Source organism: Emydura macquarii, unplaced genomic scaffold (assembly GCF_026122565.2).
Source record: "Emydura macquarii macquarii isolate MOO-44397 ecotype Brisbane River unplaced genomic scaffold, CSIRO-AGI_Emac_v2 contig_2897, whole genome shotgun sequence".
In the NCBI taxonomy this organism is placed as follows: domain Eukaryota; kingdom Metazoa; phylum Chordata; order Testudines; family Chelidae; genus Emydura; species Emydura macquarii.
In genome coordinates, this window is record NW_027133034.1 from 2,929,718 (window position 1) to 2,953,796 (window position 24,079).

Here is a 24,079-nt window from a genome sequence, read left to right on the forward strand (position 1 = left end):
CCTAGGAAATCCTGGGAAATAGTCAAATCAAGCAATGAACTGTGAATTGCAGGCAGGAGGGGAATGACCATATTTTAGAAGACCAGGCTTGAGAACCTTAGACTTGTGGCTTGTTTGTAATGACTCCAGGCAAACTAATATTATTTCCCATCATCTCCATGCTCTGCTTTCCTTATTAATGAGGGATTATGATGACAGCTGAAGGTGATTCCATTTTATTGTGTTTAGGTTCTTATCTTTGTGGTATCTGAAGGAGATTCTTGTTGCTTGTTGGCTGAATTCAGAAATACAATTTTTGGAGTTTATTGCTTTTTACTAATGAATATCTGGGTGTGGAGGGGGCAGGAGGACCTGACATATGAATATTTAAAGGGTATAAATGTCAAGAAGGGAGCTGGAAATTGTTTAGGATGGCAACATGGAGTAATGAAATGCAAGTTAGCAAAGGAAAGTAACGTTAAATGTGCAAACAATGAGATCTATTAAAACTGAGGAATAGGTTACACAAGGGACATGGTGGAAGTACAGTTAGCTGACACTTTTAAAACTACACTGGCCAAAGCGTCTGAGAATATAGCTTGAGGGAGCTGACAGTGCCTAGCATTTTGGTCCTTACTTCAGCACACACACCTGCATTTGCTGGAGGATGGATTATATGGTCTGATTAGTCATTTCCATTTGTAATTTCTAGAATGTTGCTAACGTGTTTCTTTGATCAATAGCTTTCAAATGTGGTACAGGGAATTTCACCAGTCTTTAAAAAGGAAGGGCATCATAATTAATAATAATGACTGAGGTGGGATTTTCAAAAGTGCTCTGCACTGGATTGAATCTCCTCCCACTGAGCTCCAATGAGAGTTTTAATATGGATTTAAAGGAGCAGAGATAGGCCAACTGAGGTCTTTTGAAAATACCTCCATGATAACACTTTCTATAGCACCTATAACCCTAGAGTGCCTTATTATGAAACACAAGCAAAAGACAAATCAAACAAATAATTCTAGCCAATTTAAAATTTTGCATATGCACATTATTTTGAACTGATCACTGAATATCGTTGCTTTAAAGCGTTGGTAGTGCGCCATGACCACAACAAATTAAGTATGAATTGAAATCAGATTCAAATGATCATGCCAGAAATTGTTGTTGTTGTTGTTCATTACACTTGTAATGAAAGTAGACTAATAAAAACTTCACTCATTCTTTAACACCATTCATTTGAACATTTTAAAATGTACAAAAAGAAGTTCTGGATACATTGGTGTTTAGAGTCTACAGGATATGTTATTTATACATGTTCTCTTATTTTATAAACCTATCTGTTACTGATGTGCATTTTATACACACACACACGACCCCAATAAGAACCCCAGATCTTAACCACCTCAAAGCAGTATGAAGGAGCTGTAGAGGAAAACCATGAATTAGCCCTTTAAGTTTTAGAATGAGAGCGTGTTTTTACCACTAGTCTTTAAGTCCTCAGACTTAATTTTGCCGATATGATTTCATACATATTAGTGGCGGTTAGAGGAAAAGAACAAATTACATAAAAATGTATGCACTTAATCATTAGACACACTTGGTATTTATAAAAGCACACTTTGATCCCAATTCAGCCAAAAACATGCTTACAATAGCTACCCTATGAGCTAAATACTGTTCTTGCCTTTCCTCAAGTTAATGAAAGAAAAGGGGGCAGACACGCTAAAATCACTGTACAAGCAGCAGTGCATGAATACAGGTGGACAGATGGAATTCCACAGAGCACAGAAAGAAGCAGATACACTTGGCTAATGTGAACAATTAGGGACTATGATTATACAAAGGCAGGGCTGTGCCAAATGCTAGAGATAAAAGACAGTTTATCACCATTTATAGTATGCACAAGCCAGCTCTGATTACAGTGAGCATATTTCATGGAGCCCATTGAGCCAATCCTTTGTTTAACATCCAGCCCTGCCATGGTAAGATGTTGCTGATGCCAGACTCTCATTACAATGTATATGCCTATATACTGCCGCTCATGTTATATGGCTAGGATTTAGCCCATAGGTAGACCTGCCAATACAATTCTTCAGGGTTTCTACAGTGTGCATCGGCTTTCACCATCTAGAAGCCAGATATTTTTTGCATTCAATCTCATTATGCAGTATTCTAATTGATGCCAGAAACGGTCACTTGAGGAAGGATTTAATATTGTGTTATGTTGCTAATAGTTTCCCAGCCTCTGTATTAGCATAAAAAATAGCTATGCACATTGAGAATTATTTTGTTTCATGAATGTTTCCTAACAAATGACTCACCCTCCTTCTTCTGAATATTTGTGACCAAATGCAAGGATGTCAGACGCCCGGCCACTGCCATCACATACCACAACAGGAACAGGCGGAGTGTCTCGTAGGTACTCCAAGACAATAGAGATAACATTGGGCCCTCCTTCCACAATAAGTGCCACCACTGGAACCCCTTGCCCAATTCCTGGAGTAAAAGAAAAAAAAAGGAGGGGGGAAAAAAGAAAAGAACCCCCCGCAAAAAAACAACAAAAAAACCCACAAAGCCAGCAAACCAAACAAAAACGACAACAAAAGAAAGAAAAAACAAACTGAAATTACTGCATACTGACTACATATTGGCCTCTTACAGGAAATGGTATTAAGAGATTCATAGGTTCATAGACTTTAAGGCCAGAAGGACCTTTCTGATCATCTAGTCCGACCTCCTACATAACATGTGCCATTGGACTTCCCTGAGTTAATTCCAGTTTAAACTAGAACATATCTTTTTAAAAAACATCTAATCTTGATTTAAAAATTTTCACTAATGAAGAATCTACTACAAGTTGTTCCAATGGTTAATTACCCTCCCTGTTAAAAATGTGTGCCTTATTTCTGGTCAGAATTTGTCTAGCTTCAACTTCCAACATAAAGGATCTTCTCGTACCTTTGTCTGCTAGACTTATGAGCCTTCTATCAAATTTCTGTTTCCCATGTAGGTATTTATAGACTGTGATCAAGTCACCTCTTAATCTTCTCTTTCTTAAGCTAAATAGATTGAGATCCTTGAGTCTCTCACTATCAGACATGCTTTCCAATCCTTTAATTATTCTCATAGCTCTTCTTTGAACCCTCTTCAATTTTTCAATGTCCTCCTTGACATGTGGACACCAGAACTGGAAACGATACTCCAATAGCAGTCAGCCAAATACAGAATGACTAAAATAACTTCATTCTCTACACCTGTAATGCAACTAGATAGGATTCCTCTGCAAAAGAGGTAACACGTTTATTCATTCAGGAGACTAATGTGGTTAGACAAGTATCAGCTGAGTGAAAAAAAGTTTTGTGTGTTATATTATTAACAGTTCTTTATTTTTACAACTTGTACTGCTTGTGTCTTCTTAACAAGTGGAGGCTGGTGGTATCCAAAAGGGGGTATACACAGAGGATTGAAAAATTCTTGTCAAAGCTGCTTTTTGATGGAAAATCTGGAAGATTTTCGTGTGGGTGAAAAAACTGTTTGCTTTCTGTGGAAAATGTGGATTTTTAATTAAAAAGAGTGAATGCCCACAAACTGAAATATTTCGATTGGGAATTACTTCTGCAGAGCATCAGGAGAGTTGTAGTTCAGTTGCCTCATGTCTCCATTTTCTTCTATTGGCCAGGCTTCCTTGTCAGATTACTTTTCCCATGATGCACTATGGCCATAATGCCACCTCCCATCTCCAAGAGTAGAGACCATGGTATATCATGGGAGATGTAATCTGACCAGGGACCCCAGCCACTTTACATGCATGAGTGGGCAGCCACACTTTATCTGATTTTACCTTTATCTATTTCAGCATACACAAATGCAGTCTTATCTTCTCTGAGGACAGTCTCCAGTGTATTTAACAAAGGCCATAACAGTTGCATACCATGGGTCTCCGGGGTTGGGAGCCAATACTTGCTCTTGTGCCCCTCCCCCCCATTGGGAGCAGTGGCGGCAGTGCCCTGTGGGGGGAAGGGGGGTCTGTGAACCCATTTCCCACTCTCCCCCACTCACCCCCCATCCACTATTGGGGTGGTGGGGAGCAGGAGTGACAGGAGCAAATGCCTCTGGGCCGCCTGGTGGCAGGAGGAAGGGGGCGTGCTGGGCTATGCCCCGGAACCCCACCATTAGGTTGGCTGCCTGGTCCCTGCACAGCTGGGGTTCCCGTAGCTCCCTCATTGTGCCCAGCACAGGGGCAGAGGGTCCAGGAGGATGCTTGCTCCTCACAGAGCAAGAGCTCTCAGCCACTGGCAGGTCTGAGCTGGGGTTGGCATGGCCGCTGGGGATAGCGAAGTCTGGCGGCCCCTGGCCACCTGAGACAGCGGGGTCAGCTCCTCCAAGGAGTTATAAATCAAAACTTGCTTTAAGTTATTATTACTGTTTATATTACAGTAGTACCCAAAATATGGTAGATGTTGTGCATGCCATATAGGAAGACAGTACCTCCCTTGAAACACTTACAGTCTATAATGACAGACTAAAAGATGAAGTGTGGGTGGAAAGATAACATACAAGCAAAGTGATTACCAGTATGATTGGCATATAGCTAAATAGTTTCATATCTTCTTTGTATATTATAAATGATCCCCAATTGCTTCTCTACCTAATCATTATTAGTTGGTTAATTTCTTGTAAGTATTGCTGTAGAAGTGATTCTACAGAAGGGATTTGAATGACAGAGGATGATTAAGAACCTTGAATTAAAAAAAACGACATAAGTATGATGGATCAAATTATGCCTAGTGTACTTCCATTAACTTCAATGGATTTAAACCAGGAATTAATATATTTTGACAGCCTTTCATATGATTGAAAAAATACATTTATTTTTTATCATGCATAATATTAAACCACTGAAAAGCATGTTTAAAAATTAAGAATAAAAACCCATTTTTCAAATAACCAGCTAAAACAACAAGATATTTTTTCTTGTTGAAGATTTGGTGGAATCCTGATACATTAAATATTAATATTACACATCCGACATCTGCAGACTGACTGACTTTTAAGTGTTCCCAATTCTTTATTGCTAATAGATGATTACAGGCATGTTATTTATAAATGATTTCTAATTCAAGAAAATTGTTTGTGTCCTGCAGTAATTGATTGCTAACCAAACAGCACCAATAAGGAGAGACACTGCATGGTATACTTTCCACTGAACAGCAGCCTCCCTTAATCAATGGACATCTTTCACAGGTGCTACTAGAGAGCCACACTGTTAAAATTTTCTTACCAAATTAAAGGGCAGGTTGTTAATTATACTATTTTAGGATTCAACTTCTAGTCTTCTGATTAGGATAGCAATGTCAAGCTTTATGAAGGCTGAAAGCATCAGTGTCTCTTCTGCTTATTTATATTGTTGTCTTCTTTCAATACAGTATATGGCTGATGTTTTATTTATTCCTTCCTCTACAATTAGTTTCCCAAGAAATGAATTCCTTGATTTTTGAACAAGGATCCATCTCTGCTGCCTTTGTCTCATTTCTTCCTTGTTCTAGATGTGAATGACAAGGCAGATATAAAACAAATCATGATCAAACTGTAAACAATTATTAGAAACTTGCACCTACATTCCTTTTCGGCTGCATAGAACTCTCAGCTGGAAAATAACCTTCCAGTCATGGAGAAAAAGTACAATAGACACCTACAGATCTGTCACTTACTAATGTTGAGTAGTACCTTAACGGGTGGATACAGTGCTGTTGGAACAATTTTTATAGTGGGGTGCTGAAAGCCATTGAACAAAACTATAAACTCTTTATATGATGGAAACCATTTCAAGCCAGGAGGTGCTGCACTACAACTATGTACACTGCAAAGAAACAACATTTGTGGTAATTACGTACACTGTGCAAAGAAACACATTTCTTTGTGGCTCAGGACAGTTGCATACAAATGGAAACATTCTGAACAGCATAGTATGCATGAGGATAATATTTGGCTGATCTCTTTCACTGAATGAGGTCAATATGATGTCATTTTAAGGAGAACATAAGGTGGATTAAGAAAAATTTCTTATAATGGCTGCATGACAGTACTCAAAGATATGCCAGTCTTTTTAATCAAATGTTTATTGTGTTGTATCCAATTAGAATGCAGTAACATTGGAACAATACTACTTTCACTCTGTGGTTGGATCCCACAGGAAGAAAACTTATTTTCTCAAATGTGAAAGAAAGCAAAGTTCTCAATTTGGTTAGGAGCAACACTAAAGAAATTTATTAGACAATAAAACCTCCAAAAAGATTTGTGCATCTTCCTTCACACTGCTACTGGAGGGATTGATCAGTTTTGGTGGGATCTTCTGGATATCGATCAATCTGCTAATTTTAACTTTTTGAATGATGATTATTTATTACAGCTGAGCAAATAATTTTCAGCAAATAGTTTATTTGAGAAACTTAGTCTGTTTTTGGCTCATGAATTTGTTATTCAAAAACATTCACCAAATCTGTATTTCTTTAAATCTCTATTGACTGATAGCTAACAGTTTTCTGCAAGAGTTCAAGCTGTGTTTCACTGTGATTAGTCAGATGGCATTGTTTATTCTGCCTGATTATGAAAACACTTCCAGCATGGATACAATTAAATAACTTTAGATTTAAAAAAAACCCCATTCCTAATGAAATTAATAAACTATCTGATATTTATTGTTTCCTTTGCTTTGGCATTTGAAGAGCCGAGACTCTCAAATTTTAGATTTTTCTGTCAATCTTAATTCGGCTCTATCCCAAATATGAATTACTGAGAGATTAAAACCTAACTTTCGCAATTGTTCCTGCGGGTTCATTTCTGCAACATTTTGCATCTAGGAAAAGATTTAAACAAACTTGTTTTCTGGACTTTATCATGGATGTTTTGTAAATTCTGCTTTTGCTACACCAAACAGATGAATTTTTTTTATTGATAGCAAAAACAACGAGAGTTCTGGGGCACTTTAAAGACTAACAAATTTTATTTTAGCAGGCATAAGCTTGTTAGTCTTTAAGGTGCCACAGAACTCTCATTGTTTTTGCTGTATTACAGACTAACACGGCTACCCCTCTGGAACTTTTCTTGATAGTTTTCTTCATTCTCCATAAACTGCAAATGAAACATTTACAAATGCAAACTGAAAGTTACATAGACTTCTTGAGTTCTGGGGAGCAGGCACTTGCTGCAGGGAATATAATGCAGTCCTTTATGGGGAGGATCTCAAACTTGGATGCAACATTTTAAAACCAATTTATTCTTTAAAAAAACCCTGATTGACATTTCTTCAGATCCAATAACAGCTATGTTCAGAGAGAATTAGTGAGTGAGTTATATCTCTGAGCTCCTTTTTTCTGAAACCTAGCTCTATGGGTTTCTCATGTTTCATTATTAATAATTATTTGCATTAGAGTACCACCCATAGTGTGCTAGGGACTGTCCACATATATAGAAAGTCAGTTCCTGCCCTGACCATCTTACAATCTAAGAAATTCAGCAAACAAGACTGTATTATTAGGGGAAATCAATTAATTCTCATTTCCCCCCAATGGTCCCTACAGCACTTGAGTTATTTGTGATACTGTATTCCATTTCACTTATTCATTAACATAAAAATGTAGCTGCCTTTATTAAAGAGATTTTCCTTTCAAGTACAAGTAGACAAGCCACAGGCTGACTTCATTATAATGTATAAGCCAAGGAAATCTTGGATTCATTTAAGCCTCTAAATATTTGGGAACTGGTAATAAAAAGAACTGCAAACAAGCCCTGAGGGTGGGCACCCTATTACTTGATTCTCCAACATTGGCACAGAGTTTTTTGAGGACGCACTAGAGATCATCATGTAAAGAGATCCTTTCACTTCCAAAGATTAGTATATTTTTATTTCTTTTTTTGGTATTAGTGAATTATTTTGGCTGTAGTAAACCAGGTATTTTTCCTTCAATTATCTCCTATGTCATGAATATCCTATGCTCTCTTGGTTTCAGTTAGAGTTGGTAAATATGTTTAGAATTTTCAGCAAAACTTTCTTTTTGAAAAATTCATTTTGGTGCTTTGCAGCCACCCGATAGAGCTGATTGAATTTTTTTTGATGATTCAAAATTTAAACAAAATTAAAAATTTTCACCGTTTTCCAACCAGCTCTAGTTTCAACAAATTCTTCCCTTCACGTGTGCCTCTTTGAATTCTTAAAGCCCATTCCTTGAAGAGTGAGAAGTCATATCTACTTTCTCATCTAGCAATACTGCATAGCCTAAATAATCAATATTCTGAACAATCATTGAGTTCATCACAATGGAGATTACTGGCAGGTCTAAATATGCTTCCAACTTAGTCAAAAACTAATAGAATGTTAGGAACCATTAGGCAAGTGACAGAAAAATATCATAATGCTACTATATAAATCCATTTTATGCCCACACCTTGAATGCAGTTCTGGTTGCCCCAACTCAAAAAAGATATATTAGAATTGAGAAAAGAATAGAGAAGGGCAACAAAAATGATTAGGGGGATGGAATAGTTTCCATATGAGGAGAGATGAGACTATTAAGTTTGGAAAAGAGATGACTGAGGGGAGATAGGATGGATGTCTATAAAATCATGAATGGTGTGGAGAAAAAAGTGTTATTTACGCCTTCACATAACACAAGAACCCAGGGACCCCCAATGAAATTAATAAGCAGTAGATTTAGAACATATATAACGAAGTACTTCTTCACACAACATACAGCCAACATGTGGAACTCCTTGCCAGGGGATATTGTGAAGGCCAAAACTATAACTGGATTAAAAAAGGAATTAGATAAATTCATGGAGTAGAGGTTCATCAATGTCTATTAGCCAAGATGATCAAGGATGCAACACCATGCTCTAGGTGTCCCTAAACCTCTGACTGCTAGAAGCTGGGACTGGATGACAGGAGGTTGATCACTCAATAATCACCATGTTCCGTTCACTCTCTCTGAAGCATCTAGCATTTGCCACTGTCAGATGACAGAATACTGGGCTAGATGGACCACTGGTCTGACCTGGTATGGCCATTCTTATGTTCATATATTCATCCTACACAGGGCAGGAGAAAAGAGGTGGTATTATCTTTATTTTATATATCAGTAACTGAAGCACAGAGATGAAGTAATTTGTCCAAGATCACATAGGAAGTCTGTGGCAGAGCTAGGAGTTGAACCTAACTCTCCTGGTCCCAGTGCAGTGTTTTAGCTACAGGACAAGCCTTCCTTTCCTGTGAAATATGTAGAAAGTTATAATAATGTAAGCAAAGGTATTTGCAGAGAAGTTTATCTTACTAAGTGTTTTACAACCTCTACTGTGGTCACTGCTAAGGCAACCACTGTAACAAATCTGTAGCCACCTAAGACTTTGTGACTGTTACTCCATTTGCTATTAGCAGTATATAGCCACCAACACACACTTAAGCAGCTCTATCCAGAAGAGAGTAATGGTGACACCTACCTACTATACCAGTGGTCTTTTTGTGTTGGTGACCCCCTTTGGACTTTAAAAAAAAAAAAAAAAAAGGGACCTCCCTCATCTCACTAGAAAAAATTTCAACCCTCTATCTTAAGCTCGGGGCTTCAACCTGGTGAGGCTCAGGGCTTCAGCTGAAACGTGTATATTTGATTTGTGGGGCCCCAGGCAATTTCCCTGCTTCCTATTGGCTAACACCAGCCCTGCTTGTATCCTAAACCCATCCCGCAACCCCCAGGTTGAGAAGCACTGCACTAGACAATTCATTGTAAGTTCCATACCTAACCACACACTGGGGTTTTAGATACTTGTAGGCACTAGCATAGTACATAGGAGAAGAACCCCATTTTGCCTTAGCAATGATACTATAGCAGGGGCAAATAAGGATATATAAATTAACAGTAAAACAGAGTAAGTGAATGATATTGGAGTTGAATCAAGGAAGAGGATGGCATAAAACACCTGTAAAGTGTGAAAAGTAATTTAAAAAATGTACTGGGTTTGGCAGTACTAGAAAATCATTCTCACTTTATATTATTATAAATAGTTTATAAAGTATTAACAATTTATTAATAAATGTTTTAATAAATAGTTAATCAATTGTTACAAATTGTTACATAGTCTAACAGGTCAAAAGATTGCTTATAAGCAAGGCTTATAACCATCTATAACAGATATTACTCATATATGTAACATGTCTTCAAGTTGCCAGGGTCTGATGAAATACATCCTACAATACTCAAGGAGCTGATTGAGGAGATTCTGAGCCATTAGTGATTATCTTTGAAGATGGGAGAGATTCCAGAGGACTGAAAAAAGGCAAATATAATGCCAATCTATAAAAAGGGGAATGAGGACAATCTGGGAAATTACAGACTAGTCACCTTAACTTCACTACCCAGAAAGGTAATGGAGCAAATAATCAAGCAATCAATTTGCAAACACCAAGAAGATAAGGTGATAAGAAACAGTCAGCATGATTTTGTCAAGAACAAATCATGTCAAACCAACCTAATTGTTTTCTTTACAGGGTAACAAGCCTAGTGGATGGGGGGAAGTGGCAGATGTGGTATATCTTGACTTTAGTAAGGCTTTTAATACGGTCTTGCATGACCTTCTCATAAACAAACTAGGGAAATACAACCTAGATGGAGCTACTATGAGGTGTGTGCATAACCGATTGGAAAACCATTCCCAGAGAGTAGTTATCAGTGGTTCACACTCAAACTGGAAGGGCATATTGAGTGGGGTCCTTCAGGGATTGATCCTGAGTCCGGTTCTGTTCAATATTTTCATTAATGATTTAGATAATGGCATAGAGAATACACTTACAAAGTTTGTGGACAATGCCAAGGTGTGGGGGGGGGGCGGGGTTTGCAAGTGTTTTGGAGGATAGGATTAAAATTCAAAATGAACAAACTGGAGAAATGGTCTGGTAAATAGGGTTAATAGGGGACAGATGCAAAGTATTCCACTTAGTAAGGAGCAATCAATTGGATACATACAAAAAGGGAAATGACTGTCTAGGAAGGAGTATTGCGGAAAGAGAGCTGGGGATCATAGTGGATCACAAACTACATATGAGTCAACAGTGAATCACTGTTGCAAAAAAGGCAAACATCATTCTGGGATGTATTAGCAGGAGTGCTGAAATCAAGATATGAGAAGTAATTCTTCTGCTCAACTCCCTGCTGATACAGCTTCAACTGGCATGTTGTGTCCAGATCTGGGCACCACATTTTTGGAAAGATGTGGCTAAATTGGAGAAAGTCCAGAGGAGATTAATAAAAATGATTAAAGGTCTGGAAAATATGAGCTATTAGAAAAGATTGAAAAAAATTGCATTTGTTTAGTCTAGAGAAGAGAAGACTGAGGGAGGACATAACAGTTTCCAAGTACTTAAAAGGTTCTTTCAAAGAGGAGGGAGAAAAATTGTTCTTGTTAACCTCTGAGGATAGGACATGAAGCAATGGGCTTAAATTGCAGAAAGGGAGGTTTAAGTTGCACATTAGGAAAAACTTCCCAACTGTTAGGGTAGTTAAGCACTGGATTACATTGCCTACAGGTTGTAGAATCTCCATCATTGTCTAACCTACTCTTAAAAACCTCCTATCACCTGTAAGGGATGGTGTAGATAATACTTTGTTTTGCCATAAATGCAGGGGACTCAACTAGAAGACCTCACAATGTCCCTTCTATGATTCTGTGATTCTATGCTTATAATTTATTAATCTTTTATAAACTATTTATAAATTTATGTCCATCAGCAGAGTTTAATTTCAAGAGACAGCTTTAAACTGAAATGTAATGTTCCATGTGATGAATTAAAAGCATAATTTGATTAGTCATTATGTTTAGAGGAAAGAGCTAAACTGAGAGATTAAATCTCCAGGGAGACTTAACAAATCATATCAGGGAAGAAATACATATGAATAAGACACAGTGCACAGTGCATCCTGCCTCTCTGGACGCTTGTAATGCCATTAGGGTTGCCAGGTATCAATCAGGACATAACTTAACCCATTTGGTTTTCTCTCCCCCCCATTGCATTTCAACATAAGAAGGGGTCTCTTTTGGACTGGAGATGTATTACTCATAAATACCTCAGTTCCCTGCGTTATCACTTCCCTTGCACTTAATGTTGCACGATGAAAGCAAAGAAGGCCTATTAAAAATTCCTAAAGCAAGTGGATTAGATATTTAGTGCCAGATTTACAGGCTTCAGGCTCCACTTGTGCATGCTATTTAAAAAGCCTCACACGTGGGAGCATATTAGTGGTAGTATTTCTACTGGTAAAATTCATTAGGGTTTTGCAGGTAGAAATGCTACCACTTACATTGTCTCAAGTGTTAGACTGTTAAAGGGTTAATATAAGTGTTAGTGTGCATACAACTGTTTGTACCTGCACAGTGCAGGCACAGGTATGTATGTGCACCATTTTGAGCATGCACAACGAGAGGCTGGATAGAGAGGCCCAACTAAAAATGTACCCCATAATATCCTTTAAAGTACATGTATAGAGTGAGTTTTCAGGAAATCAAAGACTGGCTTAATTGAAATATTTTCCTGTTACATAAAGTTTTATACTATGAGGTTCTCTGTTTAATGGACTCATTTATTTGAGAATTCCCTAGCTTCCTATGCTACTCTTACAGAAAACATTTAAGGTCGCACCATCTAATAGTGAAATGTTCCTTTAATAAAGGAAGAACTCACCAGGATTTTGCAATAAGATTAAGAAAAAATATTTTGGACCTTTGATTTCACTTAATTGCCTGTCTATTAATCTATGAAGAAGTTGCCTTCGCATGTACTGTTCCGGGAACTTTATGATGCCCATGGCACAGGGAGAATGCACTCTCCCGATCCACCAGAGAGTCACTTCAGTACTACTGCTGCCTGTTTTCTTAACATACCACAATTCTCAGGTATGCAGCAAGTACCTATGTTGCTTTGTAGTGCAAGCTAATTGCAATGCTGGCTGCAGCTTTATTTTGGATTTTAGTCCCAGGCTGCAGTTGGCAACAGGTTTGTATAGTCCCCAGACATCACTCAAAATGGTAGAAGCAGCAGAATTGAGTTTGTTTTTAACATAGTGTACTATTTTTTCTCATAAAACAGAGTACTACCCTCTGTCAATGGTGGTTCCCCATAACTACATGAGTCATCAATAAATCGCCGTTATAAATGTTTGCTGAGGCTTAGAAGGGGAAACTTCATAACTACAGCAATACAACATATTAAACAATTTGACACTAGATTAGGTGACATTAAGGATCAGACATTTATTTTAACGCCCCCCAAATAAACAAACAAACAGTACCCCATGAGTCCATGAAGTTACTGCAGCTACATTACAATTGTGTCTTTGAATATCCACATTTGATTTGATTTGGTGGGCTCTGGAGAATAAGTATTAGGTTTTCTGGTTGGTTGTTTTGGGTTAAATTTTTGTAAACTTGTAATATATTTAAGTGTCCCTAGATTATAAAGTGGGAGCATATTTTCTTTAAAAATGAAATAAATACATAGAATATAATAAAAATGTGCATGGCAGTTGCACTTGCGCATACAAATGCCAGAACTATTTCTCTTTTAAAAACATATCTGGGTCTTTATTTTCACTGTGACTTTGTAAGTGTCAGAGTAACAAATCCATTTCTGCATTCATACAGTATCATGATTGTCAGTTATCAAGCCTTTATCCAACATAGGAGGTAAGGGGTGAGGACATTTTGTTTCAGTGGCTCCTTCCCAGCTGCACTAAAGGAGAATCCCCATTAGTTGACAATGGAAACCTTTCTTAATAAAGATCAATCAAGATTTTTCAAACTTTTTGGCAATTCTGGACTGATGTTTGATCAAACCTGGTCTGAGTTCAGAAATATCTGGATCACTCTAGGATTTTGAGATTTTTCTAGCCTGAAACTTAAAGTAGAACTTTGGGGCTAGGGGACCCATGGGAACCAAAACTGAAATAATAATGTTTTAGCTAACCCCAGTGAATTGTAACAGCAGATATTTGCACAACTCTAGTTAGCAGAAGTAGTAATGTTTTTTCTTTGAGTAGGCCAGCCACTAGGCCTGAATTACTTTATTACTGGGGATTGTAACCACTATAAAAATGCTGGAGCTCATAGAGTATTTAGCAGCATGCTTCAACAGCAAGGTCTGACACAAACACAGTGCATGAATGTGTTTTGTGACTTCCAAAACCAATTATTTTGTTCTGGGTGTTTGTGCTCTTTAATTTTGCGCAGTGCTCATATATCACAGTGAGAGGTATTTTAACAGAAATAATAAACAGGTAAATATGCTCTGCATGCCTCAGGGCAGCATTTATATCCTATGAAACAAAAGTCCACACCTACCATGAATCAAAAAGCTGGAGGCAGGAATTTACATTTTCTGAACTCCTAATCTTTGCCCTGCAGCAACACATTATGAACTGGTATTCCTCTTTCTCTAATTGTTATTTATTAGAGAGACAATATGGCTAAGAGGTATTCTTTCAGTTCCCTTAAATAGAGCAACAGATTTAAAGTGGTCTAAAAGACAGGAAACCAGTCCACTGAAAAAGCAAATGCATCCACACTCATCCTGCTGGGCCTCGGTGCTATTTGATACCACTTACCACCAGATATTCCTATACCACCTCAAAGAGGCTGCAGAGGTAAAGGAGAAAACCGTGTAATGGCACAGATCCTTGATTTGAGACTAAATCTGAAAGGTTATTATATGAAACCATTTTTTCCATCTTTGGAGTCCTCCCAAAACCCTCAAGGCTCAATCCTCTTCTTGATACTATACAACATATGTATGAAGCTATATGAGACAACATGGATTGTAGTGCCAGCAGTACACAGGTAATACACTTTTATATTAACATTAAATGCCATTTCTCAAGCTTTCTCAATGCTGAATTCAGATCACTATCTAAATGTAGAGCAACTGCCTAGAGATGAACACAGGAAAATCAGCAGTAATGCTGGTGGGAAGAAGGAAGCTAATTGTTGAACATGTCCCTCCATAACATCTCCCATATTGAGGGCATTGCCTTCAGATTGTCAAATTGGTCTGTAACCTTAAGTTCTTTTAGGACACTTCATTGCTACTGGAAGTCCAAATACTGATGGAAACAAAAAGTCCTTGCATCCTCTTCTGAACAACTTTAATAAGTTGCTAATTTAATACATCAAATCAATCTTCCAGTTGGTTGGCCCCTCATCACCTGCTATGTCTAGAGAATTTGGAGTGGCCAGCAAAATTAACAAATGCTCAAAATATCTCAACTCTTCTTCATAAATGTACAGAGCAACATATTGTATGCAAGGAAAATACAAGATGATACGGAAGCATTAATGAGCTAAGGAAAACTGGCTAATTTTTAAGATTTGCATATCCTTGGATTTTCAATTTAATTCACTTTCCTTCCGTCTCTTTCTCATTTAATCCATCTTGGTACCATCTTCCTCCCTCCCCTCTACTCCCTTGATTTTTTAAAATTTTTCTTTGAACAAGAGGCCCTTCTTCCCTCTCATTCTTTTTCTCTTTTAGACTCTGTCAGTCCCTTTTTAGGGGTTGTACAGGTCCATTGTTCCCTTCCATCTTACACCGGATCTTTCTCTTGCTCCCCCCTCTTCTGTTTCCTTTAGCCCAGTATTTTCATCTTTCTGACTTCCCCTTTGGTCTCCCCTGCACTCCCACCCTTTCTCCTCAGTCTTTCTGCACTTTCTCTCTCCTTTGCCCCGGTATTCAATCCCCTTCTCAATCTCTTTCAGAGACCTTCCCTCTGTTTTTAATTCTCCTTTCCCCCAAAGACGTCATCTTATTTTATTCCCCCTTTTTGCCCCATATCAGTAACTCATCTATCCCTGTCTTTCCCTGGGGTTCATCCTGAGGGGGGCTACAGCCTCTGCTCTCTTCCTGGTCTACTACTATGAGTATGACCAAATTCCCCTTTCCTCGACCTCCAAGGTTGCCTGCTTTCTCTCTGCTACCTAGATTGCTGTTGAAAAAGGGGAATTGGTACATGGGAGGGGACCTTTGAACTCCTCTTCCTCTGAGTCTCATTTACTGGCTGCCTACAGCTAAGCTGTCCCCACTGTACTTTCCTAAGAAGCTGCACTGGCAGCTGGATTGAGGGTATGACTCTGCTGCAGGGCCAAGGCCTGGAGCTCATAGTAGCCCTAGCACCTTTACTGGCAGTTTAGCCAGCCTTCCTTCAGTCATGGGCTTCAGTCCACATGTCTTCTGATTTAGGGTACGGGAAAATGGATGACTAATTTCCAACCCTAGTGATTGCGTTACATTTTTGAGATTGTCTTTGCAATGTAAAGGGCCAGAAAGTTGCTTGTAGAAATAGACAGTATTGATGTTTAAATAGTCCCAGAACTAGAGGGGATGTGGGAGGGCTTGGAGTAGTGGCTGTGGCTATGGGTTTTGAGGGCCTCAAAGGCCAGCACTTAAAATTCCACTCTTTTATTTCTTAAGGGAAGGGGACATATTGTTCAGAAGGAAACATTTATTTAAAAGGAAAAGGAATTGCTTGGTATTAAAGCACATGCAGTAATCTATGCAGTATTAATGATCAATTGTTTGCTCATTAGGCCAGTAGTACAGGACCTAACTGGTTTCGCTCTTCTTGGAGCTCCTCAGCTGTAGGCAATGCTTACCATAAATTGGGAATAACCGGACATTCAATTTGGCAATTTTAAAATGTCAGTAAATTGTAGGGTACTCTCAACTTCTACTTTCCAGATGGATGTTTTACCTAGTCCCATTAGCTCCTGAGAACTTAACACAGGCACCAAATGGGGTTTAAACTTTCCCAGATTAGATTTTTGGGAGTTGTTCTTGGCTATAACTCATTCATTTGCTTTGAAATTTCCCATATAAAGCATGCTAAAGTACACATTTCAGGAAAAGGAAATCCTCCCTTCTGTTTACCTGCTTTGGGCAACTAAATCAGAACTGGGTAAAATTTGATGGCTTCATTTCCAAATCAATTAATGCAAAGATTTTCTTGGATTCTAATCTGCATGATTTTGTATCTCCCTTCACAATCTTACTTTGAGTTTGAGCAAACCACAAAGCAACAGAGTTGAAATCACTTAGTTCCTCCTAGTTTCATATCAAAATCATGTAAAACTATACATTTCATATAACTTCTGGCAAAACTATAAATGAGACTGTATCTGCTCAAAATTGAACCCATGGATAAAGGATTCTCTGGGTAGTCATGGTAGACAATGCCTGCCCTCTTTTGACTGACATGTGGTTAGATCTTTATCTGGTATTGTACACTGACTGAACATACCTTTCCCAAATCCATGTTCTTACCCCTTTTTATGTAGTCCCACTGCCAGATTCACAAACCACCATGAATTTTCTGATGAAAAAGGCCTGAGCTTCCAGGTTGTAATGAAACCTGAAACCAGGTGATTTCAGATGATTCTGTGTTTCACTGGGAACATTTCACACAGCTCCAATTTACAGTGGGTGTCTTTGTTAAAAATAAATCTATGCATACATCTAACTACACACACATGGAAATGCATCAAGTGTTGCACAGAATGTGAAAGGAAAATCTGATATAAATGAGCATTCCAATGCATTTGATGATGGTGCAATGGTTAAAGGAGATGCCAGTGATGACAGTTGAACGTCCCTTTGCCTTCCCAGCCCCCTTCATATATTCTCAGGCATAGGATGACAAAGGGAAGTCCACGGGTCACATGAATAGATACTGTAGACATGTTACATTGTCGGAATTCCCTTCTCCAACCAACCAGAACCACCCCAACCTTCCTGTTTAGTTCCTTCAGTTTGCCTGTTGAGGAATAAACTTTGCTTATTTGGCTACAAGAAGTGAGTAGTTTCTTATTGCTACACGCAGAATGAATGATTAAATAAGTAAAATCGATATCCTTGTTTAACACTCTAAAACTGTCCTGGTTACTTAGCTCATTAATAGTATCAAGTAAAGGTACAGATCAAAACTCTGGAGCTGAACACCTTCAAACTTTAAATTTGAGCTGAATGTTGTGTCTGACCCCTATCTTATAAGGGGACAAAATAAAAGCGTGGATTGGAACAATTTTAGTCTTGGGAAAAGTTCAGATTTGGATTATATTTTGTTGCCGTCTCTAGTCTGAAGAGATGCTTATGTCTGTGTTACAGAAGCAACTATATCTGAAATCAGACAGATTTTAAAAAGAGTTAGCATGGTGTAGTGGCTGTCACACAAGACTGGAACTCAGGAGATCAGGGTTCCATTCATTTTGACAATGATTTGTCATGTGAACTTGGACAAGTCATTTAATCTCTCTATTTCACTTTCACCCTCTGTAAAAATGGGGATAGCCTACCACCCTTTTCAAAGTACTTTGATATCCTGGGTGACAAGCACTATGTGAGTGCTAAGACCAAAACGTAAATTGGGACAATTTACTGTGAATTAAAATGTGAGCACTAATGGAATGGGTGCACTCTCTCATGAAGTATTCATTCAGTTCCCACAGAGATATTTTGTGTACTGTGTGGCACCATAATTTATTCTGAAGAGGGAACTGAATTTAAAAAAAAAAAAAAGAAGAGAAAAGAAAAGAAAAGAAAAGAAAAGAAAAGAAAAGAAAAGAAAAGCAGGCCTCCTGTACCATGTGTACTATGCCACAAATGTAAATAAAGAGAAGAAAGCATTTGAGAGGGAGCAAAATTAAAGCAACCAAAAACCCAAAGACCCCAATCTCCCCCAGTCTCCACATCCTGAAACATGCAGACCTTGATGTATAATTGGTTGGTTTTCTGGGGCTGTTTCTTAGGACTTTGCACTATTCACAACAAGAAGCAAAAATAGGAAAAAGAAGAAACGTTTAAAGGATTAATATTTGTAAACAATTAAAAAAATTAGAAAGTTTTTTGGTTGCACTGTTATGATGTAACTACAGTCTGATGTCACAATATTCTGTCATTCACCAGAGGAGCATCCTTATTACAGATTTAGTTAGCAATTACAAGTTCATGGCCAGACTATGGTAACTTCACTCACAATGAGTAGTTTCTTATTGCATGGGATGTTCCAGTGAAGCCAGTGAGACTATTCGTAGGGTAAGGTACTGCCAAATGTGAGTAAGGGTATCACGCACTTGTCCTATGCAGGGTAAGACGTCAGCATGACAGATTTCCCAGGGAAAAAAATCAAAGTGCTGCAGGATATGGAACTGGTGATTCAGTAGATGGTACTGGGTATGTCTGCACTGCAGTTGGAAACGTGCCTCTCTACCCAGGTAGACAAATATGCTAGCTCTGCTCAAGCTAGTAAGCTAAGAACAGCGGTGTGGATACTATGGCACAGACAGTGGCTCAGGCTATCGACCCAAGTATAGACCCAAAGAGTTGGGCAGGCTTATACTCATGCGGTAGTCCATGCTGCCACTTGTGCTGCAAGATCCACAGCGCTATTTCTGGCACTCTAGCTCAAGCAGACATAGCACATGTCTGTCCACCCGAGCCGGGAGGCATGCTCCAAGCTGCAGTGCAGCTATCCCGTAGGAGTCATTATTTAATAAATAGATCAGCAGAGCGCTGGGGGATGCTGGGTTGGAGTTGTTGTTTTACTAATGAGAAGTAAAGCTGAGATCCTGATCACCTGATCATTAGAGAGTCCACAAGAGTAGAGGTGTTGACTCAGATATCCTGGTTAAATTCTAATGTGGATAATTCCATTTTTCTTGTTTAAATCCCACTGTGGCTTTTAATTGGTTAAGATATTCTTCATCCCCTTCCTCTGTCCCTGCAGCACTGTGTAACGTTAGTGTAGCCAAGACATAATACAATAGCTGCAACATTACATAATGGCTGCTGTGTTTTGGTGGGGGTGAACTTATTCTGCTCTCTATATAAGGCAAACTCCTGTCCCTGTGTAAAGGGAAAGTGCAAAAACTTCCTCTTCCACAGTGCAACACCTCGATAGGAACCTGGTCTACTTTTACCTTGAAAACCAAGCTGGGAGAGCCTCTAATGGGTTTGATGGGGCCCTACTTCCTTTAGAGAATCTGGTCTGCTGGCTCAGGAGTGTGGCCAAGGCTCCTCTGCATATATACTGAAATTGGCATAACAATTAAGTGCACTGCAGAGCATGCTCTCCCAAGCCTCTTGAGGCGGCCTGCCTGCTCTGGGAAAATGGTTGAATGACCTCCCATACACTATCAGACTTCTTCCATTCTACTGCTCTACTCTGGTTTTGAAGAGGGAAGCTTTTTTCCATAGTTCATTCTACAAAGCACATTTAGGTTTGTGAAAGTTGCTACATAAATGAATTAACCAAATCACTGTGATTGATTAGGAGAATTCACACAGAACATAGCATATGTTTTGGTTTTATTGTCACTAGTTTAATGTAGCTGTTTCAAATACATCTTCCAGTGTATTAACTGGCTTCTTTGGTTCCATATTTTTATTGTATTTTAGAGACTTCTGAAGAAATAAAAAACCCTTTTAAAACAGCTCAGCTTTTTGGGTATTTTTTAAATCCGTTTTCCTAGCAGATATAAAATGCCCCATCAGCTTTCCCTGTAGAGGAACATAGCTAATCTTACTGAGTGCAAAGAACTTTAATAATAGAAAACTGTGTGTCTGGCTTTGTCTTTTTTTCATTTGTTTTTTTTGTTTTTTGGTTTTTTTTGGATTTATTATCTATCGTTTTCTTCATCTCTTGTGAAGCGTTAGCCCCCCGACCCTAAAGTTACAGTTTATACTGAATGGGGAAATGAAATAAATGAAAGCAGAGATTCTTAGCATTAAATCCATTTCTAAACCTAATGGAGGGGTCTTTAGGGCCACAAATCAGGTTTCAAAATGTCTCATGAGACTCCTTTTCGAAACTTATTACAACCATGAGGGTCAATTATCCCTCTTAGAAAACACACTGAATGCAAAACTAAACAAAAAGTGTTCCCTGGGAATTGAGTCCAAACATTTGTTGATAGAACAGAGCACAAAATTGGCAGAGTTGGTGCTTTCATGCAGAGCTAACAGCATGCTGCAGTATTTGTTATTTTAACTTGCTTTTTCCGATTATAAAAACCCAATTACTTGGTAGTGAAAGTACTCACTTTCCCTTTGTTGAACACAACCTGTGAAATAGGACAGCAAACTGCATCTCAAAATGTCTGAATGATTTGATGTTTAATAAACACCAATCATGGCTGTAGCTGCCATGTATGCCCTGCTCAGGTGAGATTTCTCTTATCTCCAAATAAGAAGCTACACTCAAAGGAAACAAAAGATAGGCTGAAGTGATTATTCAGTTCTCATTCAAAACGAAGACATGTTCCATAAATCTATCTGCCCTTTCTGCTCCTAAGGCTTCCTTTTAGATTTTAAGAATAACATTAATTATAAAAGGAAATATAACTGGCAAGAATGGTGTAGTATATGCGTTTACCATACCTGCCATATTGAGTTTCTTCCCAGAAGCAAACATATATGGACATGTTCAAAGCAAGGACAATAATTGTCTGCTTGCCGGAATGCTTAAGTGTCTGTGAGGATATTCTATAATTACAAATATATTTTCTGTGTTTTGTTTCCAGGTTCTGAAACCCAGGTGAGGGTATCAGTTAATAAGAATACTAACTAGAGCTGGTGTCAAAGTATTTATGCACAACCATTCAAATAAACACTGAGGATTTGCTCTTACTGTAGTCACACCCCTTTTATTCATTTTCCAGGAATTATTTATAGGACAGATTTTTTGGAGTTCTGCTCCACATTTACACTATCTGAGGATCAGGTCCTTGTATGAAGGAATTTCCCCCTTCCCTTCCCACAAGAACATTCAAGGCCAGGGAAAGTACTGTATACATGTTTGAGGTGCTAGGCCACCATCTTGAAAGCTCTTGATGGGTTTGAGAGCCACCCATCTAGGGAGCAATAACAATACCTCATGACTTAAGTGACCAATCAGACCACAAGAATAATGAATTACAAATAATATGCAAAGAAATAGGCACCAAGATACCAGGCTGGAAAAAGAGCTAGGAATATCTGATGGGAGACTTTGAAACACTGGATCACATTTCTTTAAAACATGGAGTATGACTGAAGTGTACTTTTAATTATCCAGAGAACTTCCTTCTGCAACAATTACATGTGTACACTAAAGAGAGTCAACCAGTTGCGATGACTTTTTCCACTGACTGAACAGTCTATGGATAACATCTACCAATTGAATTGTGTTACATTGGTAGTTATCTCAAACCAATAGAAAATTTATGGTTTGTGAAGATGGCAAACATGAATAATTTAGTCCCTGAAACTTTTAATGCACTGTGGAGGACAACTCTCTTTTTTTATAGGTCTATCACCACTACTTAGTAATTTTCAGGCATGACTGATAAATGCAGCTAGATTTCCAATGCTGTTCTGAAACGTGAGGTAGTAATGCACCACCAGGCATATCTGACACATCACTATTTAATAGAAATGCTTCATTAATGTCCAGGAATGTTATAATTGGATGATTTGTAAATGGCTGGTTTAAGTAATTAGATGCTTCACTGCACTGCACTGTCTGTTCAGTGGGTACACCATTTGAGTCAGATGATGGACTGAGTTCTCTTTTTATGCTGTCCCTTAATAATTTCCCAGCACAGGAACAAAAGCCTGGCTGTGCTTTTACTTCTGCAGGATCATGTAGACTTTACCAATCTCTAACCTGATGCCTATTAACAAAATCATATTTGGGGAGAAAGAAAATTAACCCATCTGTTTCAACTGGTTTGTTTTTTAACTAACACCTTTGAAACCTACTTCTCTCCATCATTCAGACATGATCCATGTTCTCTCATACAACATAAACTATTCTGGATAGCACCATTAAAATGTCACAGAACATTCCACAGCCAAATACATATAAACAACCCATCTATACACAGCAGTGTATAACGTATCAGAGAGATACAGTAGCTTCAACACAGGTGGAAGGACAAAGATGAAGCAAGGTAAAATGCCCAAGTGTTGGGGAGAATAACTGAGCATGGGAAAAGCAGAAGGGGCTCAGTTAATGAGATTTCATTGTCTTAGCCAAAGAGAACGTTGGATCAAATACCAGGGAAGAGGTGGATCTTGATGCATAATAGTAAGTTAATATCTGGCACTTCTATAATGTCTTCCATCCAAATACTCAAAGTATTTTGTAAACATTGACATTTTAAACCTCAAAACACTCCTCTGGACCAGTATTATTTGCATTTTACTGATAGGGAAATTAAAGAACGGAGAGGTTAAATGACTTGCCAATGGCCACACAGAAAGTCTGTGGCAGAACCAGGAATGGAGCCTATGTCAAGACACAAGCGAGACAATTTCAGAATGTGAAGGTCTGTTTGGTAGACGAATCTACCATCTACAGCAGTGGTTCTCAAAGTGGGGAGCATGGGACAGAGCCGGTCCATCTCCCCAGAGATGGAAGCAGCAGCTGCCACCCACCTCCTGTAGCAGCAGCAGCCCCCTGTCACTGCCAGGCACGCTCCCTGCACTACTGCCCTTGCACTACTGCTGCTGGGAGGGTTCGGGGGAAGGGGGGGCATGACTGTTAGGGACTACAGTGTGGGAAGCATCCCCCTAACAATCAGAAGGGGAAGAGGGGGCACGATTATTAGATTATTAGACAAAAGTCCACGGGGGGGGAGGAGGGAGGAAGGTTCCATTTAAAAAGTTTGAGAACCATTGATCTACAAGAAAAGTGAAAGTAGACTGGGTCTGGGATTTGGAGAGAGAGATGAGGTAAGAGAGAGACAAGGAATGAAAGTCCACAAAGGATACTGAAGACTAGAAGGAAGATTTTGTAATGGATTCTGAAATTAAGATTTTGGAGGATGGGGGTGATGTGACCCTCCATATCAATAAAATGAAGTGTTGAAAGTTTAGATTTAGATGGATTTTAAGGATGGATTTACAGTAGCCAAGAGAAGATGGTGGCATGCATGAGAACTTCAGAAGAGTAGTAATCAAGATAGCTTCCACACAGTATTGATACATATATTTCGGCTACCAGTGCCTGTGCCTGTGTAATTCCAGCATGTT

The 24,079-nt window shown here is 38.6% G+C and overlaps 1 protein-coding gene across 4 annotated transcripts in view; it reads right to left on the reverse strand.

The window, feature by feature from the left end:
* Positions 1-24,079, reverse strand: part of TRPM3 (transient receptor potential cation channel subfamily M member 3) — a 593,929-nt gene that overhangs the window by 124,568 nt on the left and 445,282 nt on the right. For all 4 annotated transcript variants that reach the window (XM_067569296.1, XM_067569294.1, XM_067569295.1 and 1 more), the window contains exon 7: positions 2,304-2,478. In XM_067569296.1, the coding sequence (XP_067425397.1) occupies positions 2,304-2,478 (175 nt within the window). The remainder of the gene's footprint in view (positions 1-2,303; positions 2,479-24,079) is intronic.